At 43.4% G+C, this 10,685-nt stretch overlaps 1 protein-coding gene across 1 annotated transcript; it reads right to left on the bottom strand.

Annotated features, from left to right (window-relative positions):
- Positions 1-360: 360 nt before the first annotated feature.
- Positions 361-9,187, bottom strand: CRHBP (corticotropin releasing hormone binding protein). The gene is made up of 7 exons (XM_009907349.2): positions 9,045-9,187; positions 8,493-8,586; positions 7,713-7,870; positions 5,458-5,668; positions 4,071-4,219; positions 2,642-2,759; positions 361-1,020 (listed from the first exon to the last, which is right to left on the bottom strand). Exons 1-7 carry the CDS (start codon positions 9,123-9,125, stop codon positions 863-865), a joined length of 969 nt encoding a protein of 322 aa, XP_009905651.2. The 5' UTR covers positions 9,126-9,187; the 3' UTR covers positions 361-862.
- Between the last annotated feature and the right edge of the window lie 1,498 nt (positions 9,188-10,685).

The raw sequence follows: 10,685 nt of genomic DNA, 5'->3' as shown, positions 1-10,685 counted from the left end.
AGCAGTCCATATGCCTCCCTCACTAGCTTCCTAGTGATCTTCAAGCTTACCCTCTCTTCATCTGGGTCATCAAAGGTCTGGAAAAATTAGTCTACATTTGCTTCCACATGTCAGCAGGACATCTGACCAAAAACCTTAAACAGGGAAGGTTCCATTAAGTGTACAGCTGGGAGGCACTCTATGTGAAGGTGGGTGCGAACTGGCAAACCACATTTCTGCCCTAATGCTGTTGTCTGCACTTCTACAGCAACATATGTTCAAAAATTATAATTTTCAGAAGACTGCACAAGAATGAGGAAGTTCAACCAGAATGTTAACAGAGCTCTTCAGAAAAATACAACACAACAACATTTTGCCAACTCATTGAATGCATTTATTTATGTTTGGATTTGTGTAAGGAAGTTTCCATGCTATAAATTTTTATTAAAAACATGTCATTAGAAATAAATAGTACATTTATAATCATAAACAAACCAGTAGCTTTTACACACACTAGTGCTGGGTTTCCTCTTGCAAACTGGAAGGGTATTCCACCATCTATTTTTTTGTTTATATTTGATGAAAAAGGATATCAAGGATATTTGTATGGGAAATGTAGCCTCCTCTTCTTGCTGCTGGTTTTTGGATGTAGTAAATTAGCTTAAATACTGCAGAAAAAATATAATGATATTAACAAAGATTAATATATTGATTTTTTTTTTCTTGCTTGCTCGTGGGAATGACTGATTTATATGGAAAAAAAAAAAAGGAATCTGTACCATAGAAAGGCTTGATAGTATTAGATGGTTAAAGGAAAAAAGTAATTCTTAATGCATCAAAACATTGTTTTCATTAGCTATGTGAACCTATGTGTCCTGCTTTCTCAGATACTAGGAAAGCAGAATTCCTCAATATTGTTCTCCTTTCTGTCTTCTGTTTCCTGCAGATTGAGTTGATGATACTCAAATGTCACACGGTTGATGTGCTTGCCGCTGGAGACCATTCGCAGCACGGTATTGTCACAGCCAATCTTCATTTGGGCTAGGTAAGGAAAAGAGATATAAAGAAAATATATTTATACACTTTTATGAAATAGAGGAAAAAGAGGTATATAGTGTTGGGAATTCAGAAGTACTGAGATATACAGTTATGGAAACAGAGCAAATTTGTGTGTAGTTATGGCCAGCCAGTGATGGTACTGCTGACTGAATACCTTCTTTGAGATTTCTTAGTTTTACTGCACAGTGGCTTGGGTGTTTAATCCAGTGTTGAAACATCTTCTCATGCAAATCCACACACTTCCCTTCCCCCTGCAGTCTCATGCATAGACATGATAAAATAGAATAGAATAGAGTAGAATGGAATGGAATGGAATGGAATGGAATGGAATGGAATGGAATGGAATGGAATGGAATGGAATGGAATGGAATGGAATCAACCAGGTTGGAAAAGACGTTCGAGATCACCAAGTCCAAGGTCTGTATGTGTTTGCACTTGAGATAGTATGCTGCTGCTAGATACCATGAATGGTGGGTAAGGGTAATGGCACCCCATCCTGGAGAGATCCAAAATCATCAATATTGGATTGTTTCCTGTTAGAGGGACGAGTGGTTTTGTGTGAAGAAAGGCTCTTCACAGTAACAAAGGCATGTGGACGCCCCACCATGACAAAACCAAATGGTGCTGCCCCACATACAGACTCGCTCTGGAGGAATCAAGCATATCACTAACCATTGCCCTAGATGAACCATTTGAGCAGAATTTTGGCAAAGCCTGTGTCAGTTGGGGAACTTGGGAACCTTTCCTACTGGAAGAGAAATCTGGTGGGCCATTGTTAGAGTGGGAGCTGCCAAGATGGGATTTCTCCTCCTTCACACCATGAGGAAAGTACATTTTATTCTACCTGAAGTGCTTGAGAAGTGCTTGATATTGACTTGGCAGTAGTGTTTGCCAGTAAAACTCTGAACAGTGACTGGACAGTTAAGATGTGGTGTGATGTCCCAACAAGGGAGACCACAGGGTGTAGTACCAGACACAATCATTTTCTTCAGCTCAGTGGAAATGCCACTTCTCTGGTGCACCTATTCATACTGCCAAGAAATAGTACAGGTGCCAAAGGGGCTAATCTGTTTCATTGGGGCAACGCTTTGTACTCTACTGTACTGAATCTTAGAAAAACTGGAAATTCTTATTTTTATGGGGAAAAAGAGGTCACCAATCTGGCATGATAGTCAAACAGGTTCACAGTTCCAGCAGGTTTCAAAAAACAGAGAGTGGGACCTCTGAGGCTTTTGGGATTTGTATTACTCCTGCAGCAGAAAAGTAGGCTTTGGGAACATTAAGTGAGGGGAAAAAAAACTCCTTAGCTGAAAATGCAATTGCTTTACCTTAATTTGTTATGAATTTTCAGGCTCATTTTTCTGTTGACACTCTGATCATCATATGCATCATTGGACAAGCATTTTAAAAATGCACATAACTTAACCTTTCTATAAGGAATATTGCAGGGCCAGTGAAGGTAGTCATGGGTGTGCTGTATCACACAGCCCAGATGCAAGCTAGAATAGTCTTAGATTTCATGTTCTGCTACATGCAAGGACTCTGCATGACTCCCTTTGGTTAATTATTTTATCACATGAAGATAAGTGCAAGAAGTTCTTACCAGACCCATGAAAGGAGTGACAGAGATCAGCTAGTGGAAACATCTTGGATGGGTCTAAGCCAGTACCTCCTAGCAGCTCTACAAAGTCTCCGACTCCTGCACAGCCTGCTGATGGTTTCTAAGAAGGCAGAGATTATAAGTTGATTGTCATTTATCTTCAAAAGATAGCAGTTCTCTAGACATGATTACAGCCAAGAGTAGGTTTTAGAAGACCTCTGTGATCAAACTTGTGTGAAATCAAGCTGGTCTCATCCTGAGCAAAACTACTTTGTTTTGACATTAATCAGTTAATTTCCCAGAGGAATTCCAAAGAAAGACCTAAGTAGGCTCTGAAAATTACAGACAAGTAGTTAAGGTGTTGACTCAGCTGCTTTTTGTGCAGGCAAGCAATCTGATTCTGGGTACTTGGAACTATTATCAGTATAGGCATGGGCTGCACGTGGGCCCACACTCGTCTGGCTGGCAGACAGGAACTGAAGTTGCACTACACTTTACTTATTTTTAAGCAATAAGTGTTGCTAAAATGCACTATTCTGGCAAAGTTTAATTAAAGCAGGAATTAATCAAAAGAATAATTTTGTATGATGACAATGGTTTACTGTATATTAGACCCATGACTTGCACAGATACCTTGTGGCCCTTTTGGCCTGTCACCTATAACCTGCTGTTTAAGTGTCCAATTTCTTTATTGTCCTCCTGATGTTGTCCTTTTCTCCCCACTGCTGAATAAGTCACCTCACTTGCCCATCTCTCAAAGCCTGGTTTGTTCTGACACAATTTCTGTGAAGGACCTAGGCTGTCAGTCTTACTGTCAGGAGAAAAAACCTTTTTTGCTCCTATGATCCTGGATAGCTTGGAATTTGCACCTTCTTAGACCTCTCAGGCACAAGATGTCACCAACAGTTCTTGTCCTCTCCTGTCTGACCATCACCAAGCACCAAACACTTTAGCCAAATCCCAGCCCTGTGCCATACATCATAGCAGATGGAGCAGAGGATGCTCAGCATGCAGGGAATCATAAGCATGTTTGTATTTTCTCTGTGCTTTCACCTCACTGTCTAACCCTTCCTTTCTTTCTGTGTTCATGTGGTTGCTGCTTTCATTAGTTTAAATACAGACAGCTTTCTGGGAGCACACTCCTTTCCTTCTAAAGAAAAATGTACATGCATTAACTATACTTTACATAAGTGGATTGCCTCTGCGGCGTTAAAACGGAAATAGCAACAGAGTGACCCAGGGAAATAGCAACAAAGTGACCCAGCTCTTGTGTCTAGAGAGAAACCAGAGCCCTCAGCCTGTGCACATGTGGACTGAAGCACACCTGCCTTAGTAGTCATTGCCACAGGCTATCCTTGCTTCACCCTCTTCCCTCTCCTGTGCCCAGGAAAACTGCATGTGGTAGTAATTTCTAAGGAAACAAACAACTCACCTTTAAAAAGAGTCCATTTAAATGACCCAGGATGAGATCAGATATTTTTATCACCACTGGGTAGATTATGGAGAAGCTGCAGTTTCTGTGCTGATGAGGAATGACCATGGTGAACCTTCCTGAGGCAGTCTGAGAGATGACATTGCAAGCTGGAGGATGGGAGAAGGTACAGGAGTTACTTGTGCAGTCATTGCTGCATGTAGCAAAATGATAACGATGTACTTTCAGAATGACAAAGACCTTATTATTTAATTACTGAAAGTCATAACCAAATGCTGAAACTTTTGCATGTCACATTTTCTGGGGTTCCCTAAAAAATCCCTGTCCATTGCTTAAGAGGACATGAGAGTTCTGGCAGAAATTAGGAGTGAAGCAGTCAATGGGAGCGCTCACACCCTTTATTCATGCATCAGGGGCTCATGTTGTTGAGGGCTTGTACTCTTTGCCAGTCTGAAGGAGGCTAAATATGAATGCAGGGATTGTGTTTAGCTTTGACTGGTTATCACCTGACGTTGCCAGCAAACCCTGATGTTCTACTCAGCTCCTCTTAATTCTTAGGTTGCAAAAGATCTCATTGAAACTATAGCAAGTACATGCTGATTTTACAGTTCAGGTAACAGAGTAATTTACCTGCATTTGTGACTCAGCAGATCCTCCACACAGACCTAGAGGCTATCAGTTGCACACAATAATTACAGCAGGAAGCTACACCATTGTGGAGACCAAGCTTGCAGGCTTGTGGCCAAACAACTCAGAGTAAAGACAGGGCAAATGTGCCATCACCTTCATCCACTCCATGGTGAGGCAGATAAATCAGACTGCCCTGAACAATAATTGTCTTGTCCCCTCTTGGGAAAATGATTAAAGCAGCCATGATTTGTGCCCTGCTAGCTCACAGGCTTAGGGAAAAAACTTGCAAAACAGATCCATGGGATCATAAGTCAGTCATAACTGTCAGATAACTATTCAATACACTGGTCTTGCTGTTGAACTTTTTTCCCCTCATCATTCATCCAGATGTTAAAACTGCTGAGGTTAAACTCTCTGGATTAATACCATTTGTTCAAGTAAATTGTGTTGGGACATGACAATATTAGAATGGAAAACATAGTCTTTGAAAAGAAGAGCCTTCTGGTCCTGAATATTGAAGCTATGCATAAGCTATCTCTTATGCTTCAATTATTATTGTATTTTTAATTTTCTTTTGAGACACACACTGGGCCTGATTCAATTCCCCTGGCATGCAGGAGTGCACAGTTCTACTGGCACAACTGGAGCTGTGTCAGTGTAGATAATGCCAGCAAGAGAATTCCATGCAAATGAATATTTTCAGTTTGCTTCCTGCCCTGAATTCAAGACTGTGTGATGGCATGAAATGCAGACTTACGAAAGAGGTTGGTGTTTTTCTTGACTGTGACAGTAAATCCATTGCCTGGCTGGTGAATCCTGAAGAAGATCATTGCCACATTCTGTGATGACCTGATGCTCCTCTGAGTATTGCTACTTTCACAGAAGTCCACATATCTTTGGGAAGTGGGAAGCGGATGGTCCAAGGAACTGGGAAACTTTTCTCCCTTGAGTATCCAGCCATCAAATACCTACAGAAGTTCAATAATTGAAAACAAGGGGTTTGCTTAATACTCTGTTAGCAGAGAACAGAAACATGACAGATACTGTTTTATTTTGACACCAGGTAAAGCCACCAATTAAAACAAAAAATTCTTTGCATTTAGCAGTCCCCTAGGATTTAACTAATTATTCAAGTGTCAATCCATATTTAGGAGAGGGTTACACACACATTTTCATGATACCTTTATTTTTTTCTGGTGATAATTTTGATTACTTTTTTTCTTTTTGCTTCAGCAATATCGCATTTGCATAGCTTTTAAGATTTCTTACTATTGCAATTTCATTATTATGAAGAGAAGTTTTTGACCAGCTTGATTTCTTGATTTGAAAGCCAAATGAAAGATAAGCCACCCTCTCAAACTCTGTGCATTAAGTCCATTAATATGACATGCAATTTTCCATCATCCATGTTTTGCAGCTGTCATTAGTGGTCCAAAAGGCTTTCCACAGGTATTGGAATACAACACAGTTTTGGGGAGGAATTATTGGCAGACGAATTGCTTGCTCTCTCTCCTGTGTCTGTTCTTTCAGCTCATCCTAACCACTAGAAAGCAGAATAAATGCTGCTTACTTGGTTGGACCTGAAGCAGCAACCTCTACAAATCATTCCTTTGCAACAAAAATAGCAACAACTTGCTCTCTCTGTCTTTGACAAAATGTCTAAGAAGTGTGTCAGACCTATAAACCTGTTTTAACTCTATCACAGCTGTGCAATTGCATGCCTTGCTGTTTCAGCTCCCTCCTAGCCACTCTTACCAAGTAATTTCTTCTATGCTTTAGTCAATAATTTGAAAAATCCAAGGACCTGACCCTGTGGTCTTAATGTGAGCCTATGCAGGACCTCCTTATGGACCAGCTGCAGGATCAGTCTCTGGATTTGCTGGAAGTGTATATTTTCTGAAGTAATGAGATGTAGGTGCTCAAATTGCACCAGAGTAAAGCTGCCTGTATAAATACAATAGTATAATGCAGAAAGTGGGGCTCCATAACCAAAGGAAGAAAACCTCTATAAAAAGATCAAAGATCTCTTGGTATTTTTCTAACCTTCACAAGTAGCTGTAAAGTCTAGGCACAAAATCTTTGCAGGCACCTGAGGCTGAAAGCAGACTCCCTGTAGTGATGTGAGGAGAGATCCCAGATGGGAATCGGATAGTGGGACGGGATTTCCCAAGATAAATCAAGCAGGGGGACAGCATCTCTTTAAGGCAGGGAGGCAAGAAAAGGGCTGACATTATCGCTCCTAATTCTGCTCCTTGGAGTTCAGCTCTCCACTGGGCAGGATATGGTCTGCACTGTGTACACCCACCACAGCATAAAGGGCACAATAAAAGCTGAGGGGAGCAGCCAGAAGCTGTTGAGCCTCCCCTCCTTTCATGAACCAAATTCAGATCTGCACACCAGCAAAATGTGCTGGTAAAGTTTTTTGATACTGAAATATAAATGGCTCCAAGACATGAACCTCTTTCTGTTCAGAGCCAGCATCCTGTAAAGCTCTAGTAGGACCATTTGAAAAAAAAGTCTGTGGTGCTCCGCTCGTTAATAGCCGATGTTAAGGGACCTGTGAGTGGAGGTCCTTCAGCAGTAATAGCCATTCAGAGAGCTGTATCATAATCTGGAGGGCTTGCATGATTCATAGTGTGATGAGAAAATTCTCCTAATGGGGCTAAGTGGCTCAGCTCATACTGACCAAACTTTTTGCTTGGTCCCCAGGTATGGACACTCAGTAGAAGTGCTCCTGAAAGAGTTCAGAAGAGCCAGTGCTGCAGTTTGAAGAGGAAAGCCTCAACCTGCATGTGACTTTGCGTTATAGGGGTGGTAATGGGGGGGAGGGGGCATGATGTACCCAAAGCATTTTAAGCAGGAGAAACAGCAATCTCAGAGGCAGCTGCTTTGTGAAAGCCTGTTCTGCACACACAAGCACATATGCATTCACTAGGCCCTTTCCCATGTAACAAATGTCTCACATGTCAGATGAGAGCAGGGGAAGTGGAGCAGGAATTGCCAGTTTCTTACCTTCAGGAAATCACCCCCTTGGCAGTCGATGTTTACAAAGTCATAGTCTATCATGATGAGCTCCTCAGGCTCCCCAATGAAGAAAGTTGCACACTGCAGCTGCGGCTGCTCTGCAGTGAAGGTGAACTGCCCCTCTGTACTCAGCATGTCGATGCAGCCTGGAGAAAAAGACACAGAGCTGGGGAGGAAGACCCAGTGCCAGCTCTTGTGATGCAAGGAAATAGGGAGCGAGGAGAGACTCCCATGCTGAGACCACGCTGGCAGTAAGAAGAAGGAGACCTAGCTGAAGAAAGTAGCTGATGAGCATCAGAGAATGTATAGTAACTCACAGGTGTGATCACAAGTGTGTGATGGGGAAGATAACATGTCAAAGCTTCTCTGCGTGAGAAGAGAGAAAACTCTGTGTGTATGTGTGTGTGCACAAATGCACAAACATCCTGTTCCTTCAGGTTGCTTTCTAACTACAGCTTTTCCACCTTCCCTGTCCCCTGGAGGATTCTGCCCAAAGATTCAGGTGGATGATCTTCGTCCTCCTCCCATTATTGGGGACCCCCAGCTCTGAGCTCCAACCTCTTTTCTGAACCCCGTTTCAGTCTCTCTACCTCAGCCATGTTTTTTTTTCTGAGATTGTAACACTGTGTCCTTGTTCACCTCCTTGCAAAAAGTGCCTGCAGCTCTGTCACTCCCAAATAGCCCTTTCCCCCCGTCTCTGAGCCCCAGGCTCTCCCTGTAACTATCTCACCTACATTGGTCCCTACCAGAGGAAGCAAAGAAACTCACGGAGTGACCGCCGGTAGATCTGCCCTGCAGACAGCTCTCGTTTCAAATCTTCACTGAGGAGTAGAAAGGGCTCGTCTTCACCAGCATCCCTCACCTGGTGAAGAAAAGAGGGCAAAAAGAGGCTGGAACAAAGTGAAATGCAGCCCACTCCATGCGCCTCTCAAGCATAGACACCAGCAGATTAAATCCCTCCTCCAGAACAGTGCAGCTGTGGAAGAGCACAGCCAGAAAGCTGCCAGCCTGCTGTAGAGAGGAACAAACCTGGCACCTATGAAGTAAGCCCAGCAGCTCAGTGCATGGTGAGTCTCTTAAATCCTCAGCAAAAATTGCAAGTGTGAGAAAAAGGAGGATAAACAAACGGGGAAGCGGGGGGACATGAACAGGTGATGGGACTGTTGAGTTAATGTTACCCACGTGTAGGTTAAATGTAGGAAGAGTGAAGGTGGGAGGGCAGAGCGGAAAAAGCACAATGCTCAAAAGCTGGGAGTACAATTTAGAAGACAGAAGCTAAAGCCACAGTAAGTTGCTGAAGTTGTCAACCCCATTGCTCACCTCTAGGTATCTGGTTTCCCCCTTGGAGGCTGCCAGGAAGATGAGAACGAAGTGGCATTGAAACTGGAAAGCAGATGGCATGCTGACACCTCCTCTGGAAGCCTTCTCTCTTTCCTGGTGTCCAAGTCTCTGCCGGTCTGCACCCGTAGGCAGGAACTGCTGGGGTATCTTGGAGAGATTCTTTTTATAGAGCTGTCGGGAGGGGAGGCACTTGGTCCCTGTACTGATAGGGTAACCCATGGTAACTGAATTTCTCTTGCAGTGACACAGTATGTGGGCATGACGAGGGTCCAAATCACTGCCACTGCTGGTTGAACTCCCCTAGCTGGCAGATGTCTTTTCTACTTACCTGTGTGTCTGACTTGAAAAGCTCTGCAGAGGAGAACCTATTCCTGCGCAGCCAGGGCACTTGTGCTTATTCCCAGTTATTACAAAGTGAGGAATGGGGAGAATTCCTCACTCCTCCTCTTCTCCTGCTTTTCAGTCCCAGGGCAATATGAACTTGCAGAGTTCACTGCCTTCCTCCTGCTGCTCTGTGACACGCAGCTCTCCACAGCCCTAGCCCGAAGTGCTTCCCACCAGCCAGGCCTGGGTGGGTACACTTGCATCCCAAGCTTGCAGCCTGGGGCAAACATCCCCCGTGGGGCTGGAGGACTCACTGGCTTTCAGGTCCTGCATCTGCACCTGGGGCACAAGGGCTCTGCAGCAAGTACACAGGCAAAGCCAGACAGCTTTCACCACCAACACAGCTTTTGCACAGAAATGAGAAAAACTTGGGGTTACCAAGGGCATATTCCCCACAGCAGCTGATACTACTCCAGCCCTGATCCTCAAGGGAAATCTGAGAAAGGCTTTTAAAAGGTAAACCTGGGAATGAAAATACATAAATCTGCAGAGTATTAAAATCAGGAAAAACCCCAGTTTTAGGCTATATTTTTGTATTCTTCTGATCTGGGATGAACCATCAATGCTCTACATACAGTAACTACCTTTTGCCTATCTCAGGCTTCTTGCTAATGTCTCATTCTGTGCTCTGCTTCCCTGACAAATTGTCACTTTGGTTCAGCAAAACTTGGAATTCAATCCAAACCTGCAGATCTTTAAATTTGTTGTTTCTGATTTCATAGTCAGGACTTGTGAACAGACATTTGCTTGCTGTTTCACCAAACTTACTGGTTGAACAATGAATAAATGACTGAGTGCTTAATTACTGCATGAACCAAGGCTGAATTAATTCATCTTCATGTACCTGGCCTGAATTGTTTAAGCACTGGTTTTAGGCAAGGGAGTTCAGACTCTGAAATCCACTTATGTTCTTTGGGAAACGTATGTTTTGATGGAAAATCCCAGCTTTAGAGGATGGCTGGGAGGTTAATCAGGCTGTTGAGAGACCCTGGAGACCACTGGAATCCTATGAGGCCAGGAGAGGCTGCAGGGGAGCCTAGCCTCATCCACTTTTCTCATCACATATTCAGTTTCTGAGGGGGTGAAGAAAGTTAGAATTACAGTATGGTCTCTTCACTCCTCATCTTTGAGGCACTTTGCAGAACCCAGTTCTGGTTGAGGTGTCCCTGTTTGCCCTGAAAGCCCCCAGTCTAAACCTGAGGTGCTAGGTCCTTGAATGTCTTCAGCAAAGGAAAG

The sequence above is a fragment of the Dryobates pubescens genome, chromosome Z, assembly GCF_014839835.1.
Source record: "Dryobates pubescens isolate bDryPub1 chromosome Z, bDryPub1.pri, whole genome shotgun sequence".
Lineage (NCBI taxonomy): Eukaryota > Metazoa > Chordata > Aves > Piciformes > Picidae > Dryobates > Dryobates pubescens.
The sequence above is the reverse complement of the archived record's forward strand: the minus strand, read 5'-3'. Positions and strand labels throughout refer to the sequence as shown.